Raw genomic sequence first — 24,399 nt, forward strand, 5'->3', positions numbered from 1 at the left:
TGAAGCAGAATTTGTGGCAGCCGCGTTTTGTGCTTGTCAAGGGGTGTGGATGAGGAGAGTTTTGGAAAAACTTGGTCATTCTCAAGACAAGTGTATCACTATGTTATGTGATAACAGTTCCACTATTAAGCTATCCAAGAATCCAATCATGCATGGACGTATCAAACACATTGATGTGAGGTTTCATTTTTTGCGTGATTTGACCAGAGATGGAGTTATTGAGCTACAGCATTGTGTCACACAAGAACAAGTTACAAATATATAGAAAACAAATGTTAGGAATCACAACTCTCCCCAATTACACCCTTTATTTGACACTCTAGTCACTCTTGACTAAGTATATTTGAGAATTCTATTGACATAGCTAAATTTAGGGCATGGCTATGATACCATGTTAGGAATCACGACTCTTCACAATGGTACGATATTGTCCACTCTGAGCATAAGGTCAAAGGCTTCCCCAAAAGGTGTCATTGGAATGGAGATGTATTCCTTTCCTTATAAACTCATGATCATTCCTTAAATTAGCCAACAATTCTTAACATAACGTTATTTCTTTTATATATATAATTTTATTTTCAATGATGCATTAGAAAAAATTAATTCGTTTAAGCAGCACTATATACTTATTTGTTATTTTATTATCATTGTTTTGTTTCAATATATATTTATGTTTTTTTAGAAATATCATCTCAATGTTTCTATTGTCACAAAAACATGAGCATAGATAATTAATAATTAATAGTCTCTTGTAATATGAGAAATGAAAGAATCAAACTCGACTCGAGACACTCCGCCATCGACAACTGATCGGCGTACAGCGGTGGCAAGCTCGTCTGCTACCTTCCTCATCTCTCGACCTTCCTCTGATGCCATAAGCTTTTGCACTGCATTTTCTATGGTTGTTGCCATTACTATCTCATTTCGATTAGCCCAATCCCTAATGAGGAGACCCACTCGAAGCTTCTCCACTATTAGGACAGCGTTCCTCGGTTGGTCAGAGTGCATCGGCCACGCTGCTATGGGAACCCCCATTGTTATGCTCCCTATGCAAGAGTTCCACCTGCAATGACTCACAAACCCTCCGGTCGATGGATGGCTCAAAATCTCCAACTGTGGCGCCCAATCTCGCACCACTAACCCTCTCGCCGCCACCCTCCTCTCGAACCCCTCTGGCAGCTCCGATCTTCTAACTTCGCCATCAAAGACGTCTCCTTTATCTGCATCTCTCAACACCCAGATAAACTTTTGCCCACTTTTCTCCAAGTTTGATCACAAAATCCTCGTTACAAAATTGAAGTATTAAACACTTTTTGATACTTGACTTTTGGGTTAAGATTCCTATTTGATCCTATGTTAAAAAAGCTAGAAAGTATAGGTGAGATCCCACATCGATTGGGGAGGAGAATGGTGTTAAACGTAAAATAGATCATATCTGTATATATTAAGATAATCTAGAATTTACTAGTTTGTTACCAAATCTATGATTTGAAGGGTTTGTTACCAAATCTATGATTTCATGGTTTGTTATCAAATCATAGATTTGGAGTGTAATCTTCATTATACACATTTATAAATACATGAGGTCGTGACCCATATAGGTCATCGTGCCATTCAATCTAACATGGTATCAGAGCCAAGGTTTATTTTTAAATGTCTATCATGTCTTTTTCCTCCTCTCCATCCACCATCTCCAACACCGTCTCAACTACCATGGCGATTTTTGACCCAATCCCTCTACACCATGCTGTCACGATTCGTCTAACTAAAAACAACTTCATCATATGGCGTGCCCAGCTCCTCCCCTACCTACGGAGTACGAAGCTTATGGGCTACCTCGATGGCACCAATGCCGCACCTGCCAAGCTGGTCCCTTCCTCAACTGCTGTTGGTGCTGAGCTGGTCTCTAATCCGGTCTATAATCAATGGTATGATCAGGATCAACAGGTCCTTAGCGGCCTTCTCACCTCCATGTCTGAGGAGATTCTTCATGATGTGGTTGCTGCTACTACGTCCAAGGAGGCGTGGGATACCCTGCAGCGGATGTTTTCATCGTCAACTAGTGCTCGCACTACTCAGATTCGTGTTGAGCTCGCCACGTCCAAGAAACGAGATCAATCTGCTGCAAATTATTTTCGCAAGATCAAAGGGCTAGCCATCGAGCTGGCCGCCGCCGGCTCTGCCTTGCAGGATGATGATGTGATCGCGTATCTTCTCGCTGGTCTTAGCCCTAACTATGATCCCTTCGTTACCTCAATGACTACCAAGAGTGAAGCCCTCACGCTTGATGATGTGTTTGCACATCTAATGACGTATGAAGCTCGCCAACTACAACACCAGGCTGAACTTCAGTTAAATTCGGGATCTTCGGCCAATTATACTGGTCGTGCTGAACTTCAGTTAAATCTTGGATCTTCTGCCAATTATGCTAGTCGTGGTGGTCAGCAGAAGAATCGTGGGTGTAGGGATCGTGGTCGTGGTCGTTCTCAAGGTTATGCACCCTCTCGTCCTGCTGGTGATTGCCGTGGCCCTTCTGCCCGTCCTTCTTGCCAGATCTGCGGCAAAGTGGGGCATACTGCTATCCGCTGCTGGCATAGGATGGATGAGTCCTATCAAGATGAACCTTCTTCTGCTCCTCCTACGGCACTGGCGGCTACTTCCTCTTACAAGATTGACCCAAATTGGTACGCGACACAGGCGCTACGGACCATATCACCAGTGACCTGGATCGTCTCGCTGTGCGTGAACGTTATCATGCAGGTGAACAAGTTCAAATCGGCAATAGAGCAGGTTTGCGTGTTTTGCATACTGGTCATTCTCTAATTAATACTGCTACTCGTTCTCTTGCATTGTGTAATATTTTGCATGTGCCTGAAATTTCGAAACATCTTCTTTCCGTTCATAAATTTTCTCGTGATAATGACGTATTTTTTGAATTCCATCCTTGGCACTTTTCTATAAAGGATTGACAGTCGAGAAAAAGTCTCCTAAATGGGAGGTGTGAATCTGATCTTTATCCTATTAAGTCATTTGATGTCGATAATCTCAAGCATGCCTTGGTGAGCAGATCTACTACTCACGCCCAATGGCATGCATGTCTTGGACATCCTTCATCTCAAGTAGTAAAATCAATTTTGCGTCTCAATAATATTTCATGTGCTAGTGAGTCATCTTTATCAGTTTGTAATGCATGTCAGTTAGCAAAAAGTCATCAATTACCATATACTAGTTCTTCCCATAGGTCTTCGTCACCTTTGGAACTTATTTTTTCGGATGTTTGGGTCCCTGCACCTCCATCTGTTGGGGGTTTTAAATATTATATTAGTTTCATTGATGATTTCAGTAAATTTTTGTGGATCTATTTGATGCATGATTGTACAGAAGCTCCTCGTATATTTTTGCAATTCCAAGCTCATGTTGAGCGCCTCCTAGATACTAAAATCAAGTGGGTTCAATCTGATTGGGGTGGGGAATATCAGAAAATTCATAACACATTTTTTCGTTCCCTTGGAATTGGTCATTGTGTTTCATGCCCTCACACACATCAACAAAATGGGTCTGCTGAACGCAAGCACCGTCATATTGTTGAAACTAGCCTAGCCCTTCTAGCTCATGCTCATGTACCTATTAAATTTTGGGATGACGCGTTTCTTACAGCCACATATCTCATCAATCGTCTTCCTACTCGTGTCATCGATAAAAAAATGCCCTTTAGAGCTTATTTTTCATACCCCACCAAATTACTCCTTATTAAAAAAATTTGGGTGTGCTTGTTGGCCTCATCTTCGTCCTTATAACAAAAAAAAGCTCTCTTTTCGATCAAAGGAATGTGTCTTTCTAGGCTACAGTTCTTTACATAAAGGGTATAAGTGTCTTGACACCGATTCTGGTCGTGTCTATATGTCTAGAGATGTCATATTTGATGAAAATGTTTTTCCATTCAAGAGAGCCCCACCTAATTCTTCCCCAATCATGCAGTCGACGCATAATGCCTCTGATTTGTGCACCTTGCATTTGGGTAATAGAAGTACTAATTTGGAGAATGATCACATGCATATGCCTGGGACTACTAACTCTTTGGATGCAGAAAATTTGATGTCTACATCAGCTTCGAAATTGCCGCAGCAATCCTCCGCGTCGTTGCCATGCGAATCGGCATTGGTTGTTCCGCCAATGATTGAGCCCTCGGCTCCTCCGCCAGCAGATGATATTGCGCAATGCCCAGTCGAATCCTCGGCCGCTGGTCAACCAACTGCTATACCATCGGTTGCTCCCCTCGCAACGGCTGATACGGCTGTCCCCTCAAATGTGGATCCTGCACCTACTACTCATCCGTATGGTACTTGATTGAAGCACAATATCAAGAAACCCAAGGTGCGTACAGATGGAACAGTAACATATCTTGTAGCTCGGTCTTCTGCCTCTAAACCTACTTCACATATTACTGCTATGGAGCATCCTCTCTGGCGTCAGGCAATGAATGATGAATTTCAGGCACTTCAAAAAAATAAGACATGGCACTTAGTTCCTCCTCGTGCTGGTCTTAACGTTATTGATTGCAAATGAGTTTTTAAACTCAAGCAAAAGCCAAATGGCTCTATTGATCGCTACAAAGCATGCCTGGTTGCTAAAGGTTTTAAACAGCAGTATGACGTTGATTATGATGATACCTTTAGTCCAGTTGTTAAGCCCACTACCATTCGGCTCTTATTATCTCTTGTTATTTCTCGTGGTTGGCTATTCGGCAGATTGATATTCAAAATGCTTTTCTTCATGGCTTTCTTAATGAAGATATTTATATGAAGCAACCCCCTGGATTTGTGGATTCTCAACACCCTGGTTATCTCTGCAAGCTGGATAAGTCGCTTTATGGCCTTAAATAAGCTCCTCGTGCCTGGTTTTCTCGCCTTAGCTCCAAACTATTACAGCTGGATTTTACACCTTCAAAGGCTGATGTCTCTCTTTTCATTTTTAACAAGATGGGCATTCAGATGTATATCCTCATCTACGTTGATGACATTATTATCATCAGCTCATCTTCTACGCTATTGAGAAACTTCTTACACAGCTTCAGGATGATTTTGCCGTCAAGGATCTTGGTATTTTGAGTTATTTTCTTGGGATTGAGGTCCGCCATACTTTCAGTGGACTTATTCTGACACAACATAAATACATTCGAGATTTATTAGCCAGAACCAATATGCTCACCTCCAAAGGTGTGCCCACACCTATGCTTCCCAGTGAGAAGTTGTTATTGAATGGTGGTGAAAAGCTCTCAACTGAGGATACTACTCGCTATCGAAGTGTCGTTGATGCTCTCCAATATTTGTCTCTGACACGTCCTGATATATCCTTTTGTGTCAACAGAGTGTGTCAGTTCATGTCCTCTCCGACTTCTATACATTGGGTGGCAGTCAAACGAATTCTCCGTTATCTACATGACGCTATTGATATGGGTTTGTGTCTTACAAAGTCCAGCACTGATTTGTTGAGTGTCTTTTCAGATGCTGATTGGGTTAGGAATCCTGATGATCGTCGAAGCACTGGAGGCTATGTGATCTTCTTTGGTGGCAATCTTATCTCTTGGAGTTCGAGGAAACAATCGACAGTTTCTCGTTCTAGTATAGAAGCCGAATATAAGGCAGTTGCTGATGCCACTGCCGAATTAATTTGGATCCAAGTCCTCTTGCGTGAGCTCGGGATCTCGCAAGCGCGAGCGCCTAGCCTATGGTGTGACAACATTGGTGCCACCTACCTATCCGCCAATCCAATCTTTCATCGACGGACGAAGCATGTTGAGGTTGATTATCACTTCGTTCGTGAACGAGTATCAACTCGTCAGCTTGATGTTCGACTCATATCTTCCAAGGATCAGCTCGCCGATATCATGACAAAGCCACTGCCAGCTTCTTCTTTTAGCTATTTTAGGCGCAATCTGAACTTAGTAGTACATCGTCCAGATTGATTGAGGGGGGTGTTAAACGTAAAATAGATCATATCTGTATATACTAAGATAATATAGGATTTACTAGTTTGTTACCAAATCTATGATTTGAAGGGTTTGTTACCAAATCTATGATTTCATGGTTTGTTATCAAATCATAGATTTGGAATGTAATCTTCATTATATACATCTATAAATACATGAGGTCGTGACCCATATAGGTCATCGTGCCATTCAATCTAACAAATGGAACACCCTTGATAAAGGGGTGGAAATCTCTCCTAGAAGATGTGTTGTTTTAAAAATCTTATGGGAAGGTCGGGAAGAAAAAGTCCAAAAAAGATAATATTTGCCAGCGATGGGCTTGGGCCATTACAAATGGTATCAGAGCCCGACATTGGGCTATGTGTCAGTGAGAAGGCTTAGCCCCGCTAATATCTGCTATCGGTAGGCTTGGACGACTACAGTGTCTCTTGTAAATCTTAAAATTAGATAATGTTCATCCACAATAGTATGATATTATCCTGTTGAGTTTATCCACAAGACCTCATATTACTAGAGATAGTGTCCCATACTACCGATGATCATTTCTTTAATTAGCCAACGTCGGACTTTAACATACCTGCTATTTCAGTAATTTGCTCGTCTTCCAAGGTCGTGGTTGTCCCAAAGGACACATACACCACTGAGTTAGTCTCATGCTGGTCCAACCACTCCAAGCAAGGGTGAGTGTGCCTTGGTGAACCCAATTCCACGGGATTAAATGGACCAATGGCCCAATGCCTAGTCTCATGGTTGATGCTTTGAAGAATCTCCAAATATGGCTCTTCAATGGCCTTGCAAGTGTTGTAGAGATTCCCACAATACTCTATTGGGACTCCATATTGCAATTCCATAAACTCCCAAAACTCAGGAGTGAAGCATCCATCAAAAGATGGAACATTGAGATCCTTACTAATAGAGTTTTTATTTCCGTTTGTTTGTTTCGTTTCAACCTCGTAAACGGCTAAGGTAAAAGCTGAGACACTATGAAAATTATAACACTCTGTGTTTGGTATGGAGTCAATATTTTCAATAGTAAATGCCATTAGAGAATCATGAATGACAATGATTCTTCTTGTATGGGAAGAGAGCGACCGTAAGAGATTTGTGAGAGGACCACGAAGATGGACTGTTGCCGTCTGAAACGAAGGGATGAGGTGTGTGGGGAACTTGGTCTCTGCCATGGGGTCGGACGGAGGAGAGGGAATAGGGGGAATGGCAAAGTCATGGAAATGTAGGTTTGCGAGTTTCGATGGATCCCAACCGTGGATGCGGGCCTTGGCTTGGAAGTTGTGGACAGTGGCACCGACATAGTGAACGGGGATGTTGCGAGCAGAGATGAGGCGTGAGAGGTGGAGAAGTTGGTTGAGATGGCCCTGCGCTGCTAATGGCACCATGATGGTCACGACCGGCCATCACCGGTGATGGTTGCGACTCGATGATGAAGGCTTGAGATGAATTTGAAATTGAGTATGGTCTATATAAATGGAGATGAAGGTTAAGAGAAGTGACAACATCATAATCACTTTAGAAATTGCAAAAAATAAAAGGAAAATTTTAAGTTTTATTTTAATGAAGCTTCCAAATATAGTTTTCAACATTTATTATGAAGGGTCTAACCTTTCCTTTAATTACAATATGCGTATAGTTTGCCGTTTTACTTTAATATTTCCAATTTTAAATGCCACCAAATTGGTTTCTTTCCACATGTCACCACTTATTGCTTATATTCCTAAATTTATAAATAATATTTTAATTTCGATTCCACCTAATTCATGAATACCTCTTAACTCGTGACGTATCGTGGTCAGCTTCACGATTTTAAAACTCGTATTTTAGGGAGAAGTTTTCCACACCCTTATAAGGAATGTTTCATTCCCTCTCCAACCGATGTGGGATCTCACAATTCACCCTATTGGGAGTCCAATGTCCTCGCCGGAATACCGTCTCATGTCTAGCTCTGATATCATTTATAACAGCCAAAGCACACCGCTAGCATACATCGTTTGGTTTAGTTCATTATGTATCGCCCTTAGCTTCACGGTTCTAGAACGCATATGCTAGGGAGAGGTGTCCATGTCCTTATAAGAAATGTTTCGTTTTCCTCTTCAACTGATATGGGATCTCACTATTTATCCACATTTTGTTACAAAATATTATTTATGTATGAAAGTTTTATAAGAAAAATTCCACTTTTGGGAGACTTTTTTATTCATACAAGTAATTTCTAATTTTGAGAGTTTTGTTAGAACTAATTCTTCGTTTGTGATATTTAGAACCAAAATTTGCACCTCCATTAAGACTTCACATGCCTAGACATGTTTAGAATCAAGTTTTCTTTGTGGTATTTAGTCATAGAAAGTGTGTGGAGAAACTTTTAAATCTTTCTAATTTGACGAGGGAACAAATTAGAAATGTATAACCTTAGGCTCGGTTGCGGGTTAAACTTTGACCTTACACCGAACTTAAAATTTCGGATCAGAGCGTAAGCTAGTGATACTTTTAGCTACTGAACTCTTGCCATCAGAGATGTATAATCTTAGGCTAGGTTGCTGATCGAACTTTGACCTTACACTGAACTTGAAATCTCGGGTCAGTATGTATGCTAGTGATGCTTTCAGCTGCTGAACTTTCGCTAGCAAAGCTATGACAACAGAGGAAGAAGTAAAGGAAGAGGTCGACAAAGTTTTGACAAATCAACTGTGGAATGTTACAACTGTCATGGATTAGGACATTACCAATATGAGTGTTCTAAAAGGGAGAATGCCAGAGCAAATTATGCAGAAACCAATGAAGAGATGCTATTAATGACCAAAGTAGATGAGAAGAAAGCTGAAAAGAAAAACATTTGGGTTCTCGACTCCAGATGCAGCAACCACATGTGTGGAAAGAAATAACTTTTCTATCATATTGATGAGAAGTTTCGACAAACTGTGAAACTGGGTGACGCTGTGATGGGCAAAGGAAATGTAAAGTTTAAAGTAAATGAGATTGTGCAAGTAATCATCGAGGTATTTTATGTACCAGCCTTTAAAAGGACAACTTACTAAGCATCACAGTGGTAAGAAAAAAGTCTTTCAACTCTTATACAAAAAGGAGGATGTAGGATTTATCGTCCCGATGTTAAGAATGAGATAGAAAATATAACTGGGAATGTGTGTATTATCATTGATATTGATATCCTTTAAATAGGATACGAGCCAGTACAAATGAGGAAAATATAAAATAATTAAATACTACAATAAATAAAATATACTGTAAATCAAATCATAAATAAAGAATATTATGATATAATATCTAAGATATATTCTATAAATAATATATACTTTAGATATTATATCTCAATACTCTCCCTCAAGTTGGAGAGTGTATGTCAATCACACTCAACTTGTCTTTCAAAAAATAAAATTGATGTCTTCCCAAAGCTTTAGTGAAAATATCTGCCAATTGCATTTTAGTCGAAACATAACACGGTTTGATGATTCCAGCTTGTAATTTTTCTCGAACTATATGACAATCTATTTCAATGTGTTTCGTACGTTCGTGAAAAACTGGATTGGCTGCTATGTGTAATGCTGCTTGATTATCACAGTACAATAATGCTGGTTCGGAAAGTGAAACTTTCAAGTCTTGGAGAATGTATCTTAACCAAGTTAACTCTAAACAAGTATTTACCATAGCTCGATACTCGGCTTCTGCTGATGATCTGGACACATTGGTTTGTTTTTTTGACTTCCAAGAAATAATTGAGTTTCCAAGGAAAATGCAGAACCCAGAAATAGACCGTCTGGAAGTTCGACAACCACCCCAGTCTGAATCGCAATATGCTTGTAATCTCAAGTTATTTTCAGATGGTAGTAGAAGTCCTTGACCAGGAGTACCTTTGATGTATCTCAAAACTCGAAGAGCTGCCTCCCAATGTGGTTTTCTTGGTTCATGCATAAATTGACTAAGCATACGAACTGAATACACTATGTCAGACCTAGTAACGGTTAAATATATTAATCTGCCAACCAACTGTCTATATTTACTTGGATCATTCAACTTTTCTCCTTCTGTTGAAGAAAGTTTCAGATTTTGTTCCATAGGAAATTTTTCTGGACGTGCTCCTGTAAGACCTGTGTCTCGAAGAATGTCTAGAGCATACTTCCTTTGAGACATAAAGATTCCTTTTCTAGACCTAGAAAATTCAATACCTAGGAAATATTTCAAATTCCCTAAATCTTTGATAAGAAATTTCTCGAGTAAACTGGTCTTGAGATGTTGAATTTCTTTGAGATCATTGCCTGTCAACAAAATATCATCAACATAGATAAGAGCTGCAGTGAAAGAAGTACCTTTACTCTTAGTAAATAAAGAGTAATCTGCTTTAGACTGAGTGTAGCCTGCATTTTGTATAGTGGTAGAGAATATGGAGAACCAATTGCGAGAAGCCTGTTTTAAACCATAAAGAGATTTATGGAGCCGACATACTGTATTCTCCCCCTGTCAGCGAATACCTGGTGGTAAAGACATATAGACTTCCTCGTCTAGATTACCATGGAGAAAGGCATTTTGAACATCTAACTGATGAGTGAACCAGTTTCGAGCAGCGGCAATAGTGAGTAAGCAACGAAGTGTAGTAAGTTTCGCTGTAGGAGAAAATGTCTCTTTGTAATCAACATCTTCAACCTGAGTGTATCCCTTTGCTACCAATCGAGCTTTATAACGTTCAACAGAACCATCAGAATTGTATTTAATCTTGTACACCCAACGACAGCCAATAGGTTTATGGCCAGGTGGTAGAGGAACGAGAGACCAAGTATGATTACGTTCCAAAGCTACAATTTCATCATTCATAGCCTGCTGCCATAGTGGATTGCCAACTGCCTCATCATAGGTTTTAGGTTCTGTCTGGGATGTAATAAAAGCTAGAAAAGCACATTGAGTAGGAGAAAAACGAGAGAGTGAAAGGTAATGATGAAGGGGATACCTGGTGCCAGTGTTGGGACTTGAGCTAGAGGTTAAATGATTGGCTCCCGAAGACATCTCGTAATCATTATAATAAGCTGGAGGTTGTTTGGTACGAGTAGAACATCGGAGTGGAACTGATGTATCAGGTGGGATAAGATCACATTTAATGGGTGAATCTGGTGAATCTGGAACTGATGAATTTGGAGAAGGAATAGGAGGCGGAGGAGACGGCGAAGGATCAGAATGGATGTTTGAGTAGGGTGGATCATGAAATAGTAAAATGGGAGTTGAAGGAGCTAATGTTAAAGTCTGTGAAGCTGATGAAAAAGGAAAGTCATCTTCACAAAATTTAACATCACGACTAATAAAGAATTTTTTAGATTGCATGTCATACAACTTGTAACTTTTGTGACCACAAGGATATCCTATGAAAACACAAGGAATTACCCGAGGTTCAAATTTTTGCTTAGGATGTACTACAGTTGCATAACACTTACAACCAAAAACTTTAAGATGGTGAAATGTAGGTGGTCGTTTGTAGAGTGCTTCAAAGGGTGTCTTGTTAGATAACAATGGTGATGATGTTCTATTTATAAGATAAACAGCCGTTAAAATGCATTCTCCCCAAAAATTAAGTGGAACCTGTGACTGAAAAAGAAGAGACCTAGCTACATTTAGGATATGACGATGCTTACGTTCTACGACTCCATTTTGTTGTGGAGTATAGACACAAGTGCGTTGAAATTCAATGCCACAAGAAGTAAAAAATGGTTGCAAAGATAGGAACTCAGTACCATTGTCTGATCTAACTATCTTGATAGTAGTATGAAATTGAGTTTGAACGAATTTAACAAAGTTTACTAACAAATGGTGTACTTCTGATTTGTGTTGCATAAGAAAAACCCAAGTACATCGGGTAAAATCATCAACAACAGTGAGAAAAAAACGCAAACCAGAATGGGTTGGAATTTTATGTGGTCCCCAAACATCACAATGTAATAGATCAAAGGCAGAATGGGTTGTTATTGAACTTTTTGGGAAAGACAACCTAGTTTGTTTTGCTAATGGGAAAATACTACAATTATGAGAAAGAGTAGCATTATTAAGATGCAATTGATCAACTAGAAATTTAAAACGAGAAGGAGAAGGATGACCTAGGCGTAAATGCCACAAATCAGATGACTAAGATACTTGATTTGCTGAAGACTTGATTGGAGATGAAGAAATATGATAGAGACCTTCGGATTGTTTACCCGAGCCAATCATCTTCCCCGTAGCCAAGTCCTGCATAACACAAGAATCAGGATAAAAGGTCACATAACATTTCAAGTCATTGGTAAGTTTGCTGACGGACATTAGGTTTAAGTTGAATGAAGGCACACATAAAACATTGTTTAATTTAAGGTCAGGATTAAAAGAAACATTGCCGGTATGTGACACATGTGTTGTCCCTCCATTAGGCAAATTTATTGTAGATATGGTGGTAGCCTTTGGTTCAGTCATAACAGAAGCTTTGGATACTATATGATCTGTAGCTCCACTATCGAGAATCCATGGATTAGAACTCGTAGAGTTAATAGATAATGCAGATACTGGAAACAAACCTGCAAAGGACGATGATTGAGTCCAGATAAGGCTTGTACAATCTGTTGTAATTGCCCAGAAGAAAAATTTGGGATGGAATTAGGTGACTGTTCTTCAGTATTCAACTGAGAAACATCGGCCATATTTGCAGATGATCGTTATCCTCGATTGTTCCGTTGATTGAATCGTACTGCCCTTCTAGAATTATTTTTCTGTTGACATTGATATTCTGTATGTCCCCTTCTATCACAAAATTTACAGTGAAACTTAAGGAATCGACACTCATCAATTGTATGACCACTTTTATTGCAGTGTTCACATGATTTATCCTTCACGAGTTTTAAATATGTTGTTTTCTTCTGCACTGCTGATGCAATCGATAAATTCTCAGTAGGTTCAGAAGTTACCCGACGCTGCATCTCTTCTTGTACAAGTAATGAATAGGTTTGCCTCACATTAGGTAATGGAGTCATCATCAATATGTTGGATCTCACCGTTTTATAAGATTCATTGAGTCCCATGAGTAGTTGCATCAACTTGTCTTCTTCGCGTTGATCAATATGTATTTGACGTTGATTACAGGTAAATGGTGTGCGGTATACTTCCAATTCATCCCAGAGTGCTTTGAGCTTGGTGAAATATACTGACAGTGCCATGGTTCCTTGTGACATCATTCCTATAGACCTTTGTATTTGAAAAATTGCTGGACCATTCTTTTGTGAGAATTGATCATGAAGATTAACCCACACTTGACGAGCTGTCTTGGCGTAAATAATACCCTCAGCGATATCTGCTTCAACTGAATGGGTTAACCAAGATATTATCATACTGTTGCACTGATTCCATAGTTCAAATTCGATTGAATTTGCATCTTGTGACGGTTCTTCAATTGTGCCATCAATGAAGCCAATTTTCTTTTTGGCAATGAGAGCATGCATAATTGATTTACTCCAGGATTGATAATTTGTTCCATTTAATTTGATTGGAACAAGTGAATATCGTGCCTGATCAGAATGGTGAATATAATAAGGATGTGTTGAATCAACATCCGAATTTTTGAAGCTGTATTTGGCTGATTCTGCCCTAGAGAAAATTTTGATATTTAAGAATACCAAGATCGGTGCTCTGATACCATGTTAAGAATGAGATAGAAAATATAACTGGGAATGTGTGTATTATCATTGATATTGATATCCTTTAAATAGGATACGAGCCAGTACAAATGAGGAAAATATAAAATAATTAAATACTACAATAAATAAAATATACTGTAAATCAAATCATAAATAAAGAATATTATGATATAATATCTAAGATATATTCTATAAATAATATATACTTTAGATATTATATCTCAATACCCGAGGGTTGATTGTAGAGACTTCAATGACATCAAATAGAATGTTTACTCTAGTTGTTCAATCTCTACCAAATGAACAATTTTGCTTCAATTTTATTACAGAAGATCCTATAAGAACATGACATTGTCGATATGAGCATCTAAGTTATGGAGGACTGAAGACACTTCAAGAGAAGGACATGGTGCAAGGATTGCCGGTCCTTAAAGCTCTCTCAAAAATATTTGAAGACTGCTTGATAGGAAAACAACAAAGAGATTAGTTTCCTAAAGAAAGCACATGGATAATATCTCAAATTCTTCAACTTGTACATGCTGACATATCTGGACCGATCACGCCCATCTCCAAGAGTAAAAAGAGGTATTTTATTAGTTTCATCGATGATTTCAATCGAAAAACTTGGATTTTTTTTTCTTAGCTGAAAAACCAGAAGCGTTCTCCATTTTTAAAAGATTAAAGAGTATGGTTGAAAAAGAAACTGGTATATACTTGAAGGGCTTAAGAACTGATCGAGGTGGTGAATTCACATTTAAAGAGTTCACTAGCTATTGTAATGAAAATGGTATTCAAAGGCAACTGATAGAGGCTTATATTCCTCAACAAAACGAAAAAAAAAAAAAAAAAAAGGACAATTGTGAATATGGTTAGATGCATATTAACAGAGAAAAAGATACCAAAAGCTGTATGTGCGGAAGCAACAAACTGGACGGTTCATATTCTCAGTAGAAGCCCACTTTAACCGTGAAACATATGACTCTAGAAGAAGCTTAGAGCGGACATAAACCATCAATTTCACATTTCAGAATTTTTGAATGTATTGTGTATGTTCATGTCTTAGACAACAAAACAACAAAACTTGAAGATAAAAGTTTGAAGGGTATATTACTTAGAGTTAGTGAGGAGTCAAAGGCATACAAACTTTATGATCCAGTCTCATAGAAATTAATTGTTAGCAGAGATGTGAAGTTTGAGGAAGAAAATGGCTGAGATTAGCATAAAACCCAGCAAGAAGAAGTTACAATTGATCTAGAATTGAGTAATGATACCTGCAATAAAGTTAAAAGCTCGGATGATGATTCATGTGAATCAGCACAAGAACACTCATCTGCTGATGCTAAAAGGAATTCCAGACATCATGATCGAACCTTTAAAACATGATATTTTTCTGAAGATGCATGATATGTCGGGGGTTTGTTCAGAGTCGAGTATAAATTAATGGCACTATGATTCAGTAGATGTTAAAAGATTTAGTTTGTGATTTGATTGTGATCAAAGAAGATAATTGATGGTATATTGAATTTAGTTTTCCTTTCTTTTTTTTTTTTTAGCACACCCCTCCACTGCTTGGCCCTCTTGTTCTTTATTGGACGAATTATGTAAGAGCCCAACCCCATCGCTGGTAGATATTGTTCGTTTTGGCCCATTACATATCGCCATCAGCCTCACGATTTTAAAACGCATCTACTAGGGAGAGATTTTCACACTGTTATAAGGAATGTTTCGTTCCCCTCTCCAACCGAGATGGGATCTCACATTCCACCCTCCTTGAGGGACCCAATGTCCTCGCTGGCACACCGCCTGATAGATATTGACTGTTTTAACTTGTTACATATCGCCGTTAGCCTCAAGATTTTAAAATGTGTCGGAGATGTTTCTACACCCTTAAAAGGAATTTCTTTGTTATCACCAATAATTAAGACATTTAATTTTTAAGAAAAGAAAACTTCAAAAACACTTATAAACTTTAAAAAAAAATGAAAAAAAATACTTTTACCATTAATACTCGGGTTTTTTTTTTTTTTTTTACTTTCTTTTATAAAAGTAAAGGGAGTTATTAGGTCTAAGAAGTCCGCAGTCATAAATTAGAATTTTAGTCATAAATTAGAATTTTATGGTAAAAATTGATTCACCTAATTTTACATAAAATAATTTAAACTTACTTTTAATAATTTAAACTAGCAAACCTAATTTTGCATTAAATAATTTAAGCTCGACTCAAAAAAAAATTAAACTAGCTAAAAAATGCAAACCTGGAGCCATTAGAGAGTGTATTCTCCGACTAATTTCGAACCATTCAAGTGGAATAAAAGGAAGAGAACTCCCTTTTGTAGTAGAGCCCGACTCCCCACTTTCTCAACTTAATCAACGTGGGACAACTTCCTTTTTTTTTTTTTTGAGTTATTACATGTGTCGACATTACGTCCCCGCCCATGTCCTTCTACCGTGTCAGACTCAGCATCCTTAGTTAAGGAAAGGATCGAATAAGGTAGGAACTAAACTTAATACCTACACTAAATTTCTTATTTCCAAACCCGAATTCTTGCTCGACCTAAGCATAGATTGATGGGTCGAACCTTTAGAATTATGAACTATAAATAAAATAGGAAAAGAGCTCATAAACAAGAAAACAAAAAGAAATCACATGATAGATGAAATCATGAAAATGACTATGGTAAGTGATGATTTCGTTATTCCCAAAATGTTTCGGCTGGATAACACATTGCTTTTTTCAAAGCTTGGTTCACCGATCGAAGGTGACCTCTATTTGAATGGCCTCGTATGTGCCCTAATATTCCTTATGTGTTCGTTAAATGAAAAGTTTAGTTTTTCGACATCAGATTGATACAAACAGAATATAACTGTTCAAGTTGAAATGTTCATTGAAAGAAGTGACGGGTTCATCTGTAAATGCATACGAACGAAACTGCAAATGCAAAATATTACAATCTAACCGTTGACATGAATATGCACAAACATATCTTTTCACATAAAGAAACCCTAAGCCTAAAGTATACTTAAACAACTACGGCTCAATTTTGTACGTGGATTTTCATTGTTTAAACTTGAATCAATTAATAATAACCGGAAGCAACTATTCGGGTCAAGATGTTCCGACTCAAGATATTTCGACTAGATAACACATTGCCTTTTTCAAAGCATATTCTAAATTAACTTTGGTACACCAACCAAGGTGACCTCCATTTGATTGGCCTCGAGTGTGCCCTAATATTTCCTATGTGTTCGTTAAATTATAAGTTTAGTTTTTCGATAACATTCATCAGATTGATACAAATAGAATATAACTGTTCAAGTTGAAATGTTCGTTGAAAGAAGTGACGGGTTCATCTGTAAACGGATACGAACGAAACTACAAATGCAAAATATTACAATCCAACGGTTAACACAAACATATCTTTTCACAAAAAGAAACCCTAACCTTGAAGTATATTTAAATGACGACAACTCAATTTTGTACATGGATTTTTATTGTTTAAACTTGAATCAATTAATAATAACGAGAAGCAACTGTTCGGGTCAAGATGTCCATTGAGAAGCAATGATGTGGTCAAGACGTCCATTGAAAGAAGTGACGGGTTCGTCTGTAAATGGATACGAACGAAACTGCAAATGCAAAATATTACAATCTAACCGTTGACATGAATCTGCACAAAGATATCTTTTCACAGAAAGAAACCCTAACCCTGAAGTATATTTAAACGTCGACTCAATTTTGTACATGGATTTTCATTGTTTAAACTTGAATCAATTAATTACGGGAAGCAACTGTTCGGGTCAAGACGTCCATTGAGAAGCAATGATGTGGTCAAGACCTCCATTGAAAGAAGTGATGGGTTCGTCTGTATATGGATACGAACGAAACTGCAAATGCAAAATATTACAATCTAACCGTTAACATGAATCTACACAAACATATCTTTTCACGAAAAGAAACCCTAACCCTGAAGTATATTTAAACAACTACGACTCAGTTTTGTACTTGAATCAATTAATAATAACAGGAAGCAACGGTTCGAGTCAAGACGTCCATTAAGAGGCAATGTTGTGACTGTTCGAGTTGAGATGTCCACTAAAAAAAGAGGAGCGCTTATTTCTAACCATTGAGATCGGTTCGGGACACATTTTTGTCATAAGATCACCTCCAATAATTAAATATTTGAAAAGTTTTAATTCCAATTAAATAAAATAAAAAAAATTAAAAACACGTGAGAAATTGTTAGTCAATCAATAAATTAGCCGTTTTTCATAATTTAGTTCATAAAGTTGGCAGTGGGAGTTAATACAATGTATCAACTTTTCCTTTATATAAATATTATTATAATAAGTGAAAAGTTTTGCATATTATTATTATTATTATTCTCTAATTAATAATTATAATATAATTATTAATACTTTTTATAATTTTTGTGGATGGTGAATAATTCAATTTATTTTAAAATTTTAATTAAATTGTAAGAATTAAAAAATATAATTTAAATTTTATTTAACAAAAAAAAATGTCATTGTCTTCTAGAAATTAAAAAAAAACTATAAATAAAATGAACATATTCTATTTTATTGCATTATTTTAAATGAACAAAATTGACAAAATAATTTTTTTAACATTTTATTAATTCATAAAATATTTATTTATTCATTTTTATACCTTTAGTTAAAATTTATTAACTCAATTTTAATATATATTTTAAAAAATGAAGAATAAATAATAAAAAATAATTATAAAAATAATATAAATATATATTAATGTATATTTTAAAATTAACAACAAATTCGAATTTATTCGATTCAACCTAATTCAGTTTCAAGGGAACCCATAAACCGAGCCTATCTTTATTCAATATATATATATATATATATATATATATATATATATATATAATTATGGACCATGTGAAAAACAATAAAAACTCATTTGGGGACAAAGATGTGTTGACATTGAAGGAATTTCATTACAAATTTCTATTTTGGATTCAAAGCTTTCATCAATGAATAACCAAAACTATGTCATCCCCACGGTGGCTACCGCCACCGCCTCCGAAAATTCCGACCACCTCCCGGTTGTCGTCGTTATGGTTCCGCTACCAGCACAAGGTCATTTGAACCAGCTCCTCCACCTCTCTCGCCTCCTCTCCACCTTCCACATCCCCATCCATTTCGTTGGCACCGCCACCCACAACTGCCAAGCTCGGCTTCGTTGCGTTGATGGCGGTGACGACTATCGTCATCGTCGTCATCATCACCCGATTCAATTCCATGACTTTGACATACCCCCATTCCCATCTCCTCCTCCAAACCCTTCCGCCATCCACAAATTTCCCTCCCACCTTATTCCCGCTTTCACCGCTGCCACCGTCCACCTCCACCGTCCTCTCACCGTCTTTCTTCACTCCCTCTCGCCAAAAGCAAAACGAGTCATCGTCATCCACGACTCGCTTATGTCGTCGGTTGTTCAAGGTGTTCACACCATTCCCAACGTTGAATCCTATAGCTTTCATAGTGTTTCGGCCTTCGCCGTCGTGCTCCACTACTTGGAGCGTAAAGCGGTTGTCACCGGCCGTGACATGGCAGCGTTTTATGACAAGTTGTTACCGGAGAAGTTGAATGTTCCTCCGCTTGATGAGTGTTTTCCGGCGGAGTTCTTGGAATTCATTAGATCTCAATTTCATCAGCTACCAAAAATGGGAGGTGGGAAAATTTATAACGCTTGTAGAGTGATTGAAGGACAGTTCTTGGAAGTGATTGAAAGGGTTGAACATGAATTTCATCATTGGGCTTTGGGTCCTTTCAACCCTCTCAAAATCTCTCCATCTTTGAAGGTAACATGCATGTAAAAAAAATATATACTTTAGGGTTTACAAGAACTCGGTTTTCTTTATTTTCTTTGAAACGTAGCGTGAGATTCCACATTAGTTAGGGAGGAGAACGAAACACCGTTTATAAGGGTGTGGAGACCTCTCCCTAGCAGACACATTTTAAAGTCTTGAGGGGAAGTCTGGAAGGAAAAGCCTAAAGATGACAATATCTACTAGTGGTGGGCTTGGGCCGTTACACGTAACTTTAAATATACGATAGGAATATATATTCAAATCATATGGATTGGAGGACAAGATTGAATAAGTATGACCATTAATAGATATCATTCTTTTCGAGTTCTTCTTTCAAGGACTTTCACTCAAGATTTTAAAACGTGTCTACTAGTGAGAGATTTCTACACTCTTGTCTTGTAAGTAATGTTTTGTTCTCTTCTCTAACTAACGTGGGATTACATAAAGTAAATATTAGTTGGTTCGACTAGGAGGAGGAGTCATCCACTCGATACTATTAGTAATGTGGCCAGTTGCCGAGAACCATAAGATTGTAGGTTTAGAAACATAAATGTTTAGGAGATCAAAATTATTTTTATTAAAAGTTTAGAGACCAAAATAAATGCTTGTAAGCTTATAAACTTGACTTATTATAATAAGTCTCTACAAATAGAATAGTCAGTAGACTTAATACAATAAGTTACTAACTTAAATAGAATTAATTGGTAGTAGCTGACAGGACCAAGTATTTTGTAGCTGTGGACCATGTTTCATGCAGATTGTCAGTGGTTCTTATCGGAAGGAGAAAGTTTAGGAAGCTAGTTAGTATTTTATCAGATATGTTTTTTTTTTAACAACAAAATTGTTGCTTAAAATTTCTTTGCTCTAAAAGATTTCTCCGCTCAAGTTTGAGTTCCTTTGTTTCTGTATATTTCGATCCTGAGTCATATCTAACAACGTTTTTTTTTTTATTAATTTAGAATGGCCAGGAGTCGTCATCCAAACATAAATGCTTGACATGGCTAGATCAACAAGATCCGAGATCAGTGATCTACGTTTCATTCGGGACAACGACGGCTATGGAAGACGAACAAATCAAAGAAATAGCAAATGGGTTAGCAAGTAGCCACCAAAAGTTCATTTGGGTCCTCCGGGATGCCGACAAAGCCGACATCTTTGAAGGCAACGACGTTAAAATATCCGAGCTCCCAAAAGGGTACGAAGATCTAATCGGGGACCGAGGGTTGGTAATAAGGGAATGGGCGCCGCAGTTGGAGATATTGAGCCACCGGGCGACGGGAGGGTTCATGACGCATTGCGGGTGGAATTCGTGCATGGAGAGCATAACCACGGGGGTTCCGGTGGCAGCATGGCCAATGCACTCGGACCAGCCGAGGAACACCGTGCTTATGACGGCGGTGCTGCGAGTGGGGGTGGTGGTGAAGGAGTGGGGGCAGAAGCAGGGCGAGGTGGTGGCGGCCGCGGTGGTGGAGGAGGTGGTGAGGAGGTTGATGGTGTCGGAGGAAGGGGCGGAGATAAGGAGGAATTCAGAGAGGCTTGGGGAAGCTGTGCGGCGATCGATGGAAGACGGCGGCGATTCTCGTCGAGAGTTGGAGGCTTTTGTTGCTCATATTACGAGATAGATTCAATCGATACCCCATGAATATTTGAGAAAAATGAGTTATTTTTATTATTATTATTTTAAATTTTAATGTTAAAAGCTATATTTAGTAAACTGTAACCGAACCCTTCTTTAAAAATGTAATTTTCTCATCTTCTATTTTGGTGTGCATAAATGAGTCATCAATAAAACATTTAGCAAATATTTCTCTTTGAATTTTATCTCTACCGTTATTTGTGTTCATCTTGATCGAGTGTGTGCGTTGTTGTACGATCCTAACAACTGGTATCAAAGCCAAGCGGAATTCACCACGATCTGTGAAAATGGAAAGTTCCAAGATTACAATTGAGAAATTTGATGGATCTGATTTTGGTTTTTGGAAGATAAAGATTGAAGATTATTTGTACTAGAAAAATCTTCACGAACCCTTGTTGGGGGTGAAGTCAGATACCATGACCACGGAGTAGTGGAAGCTCAAGGATTGACAAGCCTTAGGTTGATTCGGTTGATGCTATCCAGAAATGTGGCGTTCAACATAATCAAGGAAAAGACAACGTCAGATCTATTGAAGGTGTTGTCCAATATGTATGAAAAACCGTCGACTACGAATAAGGTGTATCTGAAGGTGGATATGTTGGTGATCATGTAAACGAATTCTATATGATTGTAAGTCAACTAAGTTCGGTGGAAATTAATTTCGAATATGAAATTAAAGCATTGATTTTGATGTCATCTTTATCTGACTCGTGGGATACTGTTGTTGCCGTGATCAGCAATTCCCGAGGATCTGAGAAGTTGAAATTCGATGAAGTCCAAGATTTAGTTCTCAATGAAAGTATAAGCAAACGAGAAGTTGGGGATTCATCTGGTGCTCTCCGTGTTGACCAAAGAGGAAGAAATAAATCGAAGGGCCCAAACAAAGGTCGATCAAAATCAAAGAATCGTGAAAATTTTCCAAACAGACCAAACCTAAGGTGTTGGAATTGTGGAGAAAAATGTCACTTTCTAACATATTGTACAAGACCAAAGAGGAAGCAGAATCACAAATCCGAAGATGATGATGATTTTATAAATTCAGTAGAGACATTTAGGATGCTCTAATTCTCAGTGTGGACAGTCCAGTTAAATACTGAATTTTGGATTCAGGTGCATCTTTTCATACGTAACTCCAAATAAAGAGTTGTTCTGAAATTTCAAGTCTAAAAATTTCGAGAAGGCATATCTTGCTAACGACAGAGCCTTGGAGATCGAAGGAAAGTGAGATGTCTGCATAAAAAACTCCGGTAGAAAATCGGTGGACATTAAAGGATGTCAGATATATTTCTGGTCTCAAGAAAAATCTGATCTCTGTTGGTCAGTTGGATAGCACAGGTTATGCAACAAAGTTTGGGAAGAGTTCGTGGAAGATTGTGAAGGGTGTCATGGTGGTAGCACGTGGCACAAACTATGGAACCTTATATACCACTGCAGGGTGTATGAACACGGCTGTTGTTGGTGAGAGTGCTTCAAATTCAAGTTCGTGGCACAATAGACTTGGACATATGAGCGTCAAAGAAATAAAGATGCTAACTGCAAAAGGAGGTTTAGAAGTCTGAAATTTGTTAATATGGGTCCCTGTGAGAACTGTGTTATGAGCAAATAGAAACGAGTTAGCTTCACAAAGACTGCCAGAGAATTTAAGAAAGTTCGGTTGGAAATGGTCATACACACGTTTGGGGACCATCTCCAGTTTCATCACTTGGCGGATCAAAGTTCTACGTCACCTTCATCAATTATTCATAAGTCAGAACAATTATTAACATCGATTCCCTGGTCTAGGATCGACTACTGTTGGGATCGATCCGACAGGAAGGAAAGGTGATTGACTTATACTAATAACTAAATTCTCATAAAACTCAAATATCAACTATTCATAAGTCAGAACATATTATTAACATCGATTACAAACGTCAAATATTCTTAATCTCTGTAACAATTTTGAAAGTAGAGTTGGATTGGGTTGAGTTGGATTGTTAACATAGTTTTGCAGATTGTTTGCTTTAACCTGACCGAAAAACTCAAATTCATTATTGGCTCATACGTGAACAAATTTTATATGTAACGATCCATGTTTAAAATTTGGTAAGGACTTAGAATCTGAATTCGACACTTGATGGCCCCAGCATTTCCCTGCATTCCCTACGACATAGTCATGTTACTTACTTCTCGTATCTAAGAGTAAAGACTATCCACACAGACTAACATGAGTTCTTCCAATATGTTTCGTTCTCAATCGCATGCATTCTAAGAAAATTCTTAAGAGGTCACCCAACATAGAATTGTTCCAATCAAAGCACATCTAACCATCGTTCATGGTTGCCTCCCCAGCCATCGCGACCTCTGCTAGTCGTCGGAGAGTTTCTCAACTCCATCATAAGCCAAAGGGTTTCAATGGTCGTTTGCCTCGTTAAAATTCCAAAATTCAAAGGTCAAATTCGCATTTTGGAAAAACATAAATGACTTAGTTTTTAATCATTTCCACCGTAAGCTTGATTTTACTCGAGATTCTTCACTCTGAGCAACTCTCGAATGTTCGTAAATTTAACCCTTGTTGGCATCTTGGTGAGAATACCAGCACATTGCTCTCTAGTATCAACTTTGATTGGTCTCTGATCAACTTCGTCTTCTTCGGAAGAAGTTTCAGTTTTGTAACATGCAATTTCATCCATTCTTCTCTTTTGAGCGGGAACTTCATCATCAGACTTGCATGTAGAAACTTCATCATCTCTTTTGACTCATAATGGATCGTTAAACTCCCACATTGGCTAACTCCCACATTGTCTAATTAAGGGAAAGATTAAAGGTAATATAAGTGAAGGACGGGTATATAAGTGAGGGACACTATTTCCATTGATATAAGGCATTTTGGGGAAACCAAAGGCAAAACCATGAAAGCTTATGCTCAAAGTGAACAATATCATATCAATGTGGAGGGGTCGTTGTTCTTAACATGGTATCAAAACCATGCCCTAATCTTAACTTGTTGCGGTAGCGTCTCAACCTATGATGTTGGTCATTCATTGCGTAAACAAAGCAAGCTACTTGAGTCTAAGTACAAAAGGTTGAGTAACCTACATATACCCAAAGGGTAAGGAGTCAGACTCGGGACTGGTCAAAACTTTGATGCCTTCCTAGAGGCTCAAATAGTCATAGAGAATAGGCTCAAACTTTCGAGAACCTGAAGAAAAGACTTGGGTAATCTACTTGGATAAAGATGCAACAAGAACCTATAATTAAGTTGCTTGCTAAGTATTT

General features: G+C 38.0%; 1 protein-coding gene, 1 non-coding gene and 1 pseudogene across 2 annotated transcripts; 2 read left to right on the plus strand and 1 right to left on the minus strand.

The window, feature by feature from the left end:
* Positions 1-727: 727 nt before the first annotated feature.
* On the minus strand, positions 728-7,401 carry LOC111435496 (annotated as a pseudogene).
* Positions 2,182-2,321, plus strand: LOC111435571. The gene has a single exon (XR_002709093.1). It is a non-coding gene; the product is annotated as a small nucleolar RNA Z247 (small nucleolar RNA).
* Positions 7,402-18,665: 11,264 nt separating the features above from the next.
* On the plus strand, positions 18,666-21,127 carry LOC111435556 (zeatin O-glucosyltransferase-like). The gene is made up of 2 exons (XM_023072970.1): positions 18,666-19,496; positions 20,465-21,127. The coding sequence occupies exons 1-2, from the start codon at positions 18,666-18,668 to the stop codon at positions 21,125-21,127; spliced, it is 1,494 nt and encodes a 497-aa protein (XP_022928738.1).
* The last annotated feature ends 3,272 nt before the right edge of the window (positions 21,128-24,399 follow it).

This window comes from Cucurbita moschata, unplaced genomic scaffold (assembly GCF_002738365.1).
Source record: "Cucurbita moschata cultivar Rifu unplaced genomic scaffold, Cmos_1.0 Cmo_Scf00049, whole genome shotgun sequence".
In the NCBI taxonomy this organism is placed as follows: domain Eukaryota; kingdom Viridiplantae; phylum Streptophyta; class Magnoliopsida; order Cucurbitales; family Cucurbitaceae; genus Cucurbita; species Cucurbita moschata.

Coding starts and splice junctions, on each gene's coding strand:
- LOC111435556 (XM_023072970.1), top strand. CDS start 18,666: ATGAATAACCAAAACTATGTCATCCCCACGGTGGCTACCGCCACCGCC. Junction 19,497..20,464: donor AAATCTCTCCATCTTTGAAG/GTAACATGCATG, acceptor TTATTAATTTAG/AATGGCCAGGAGTCGTCATC.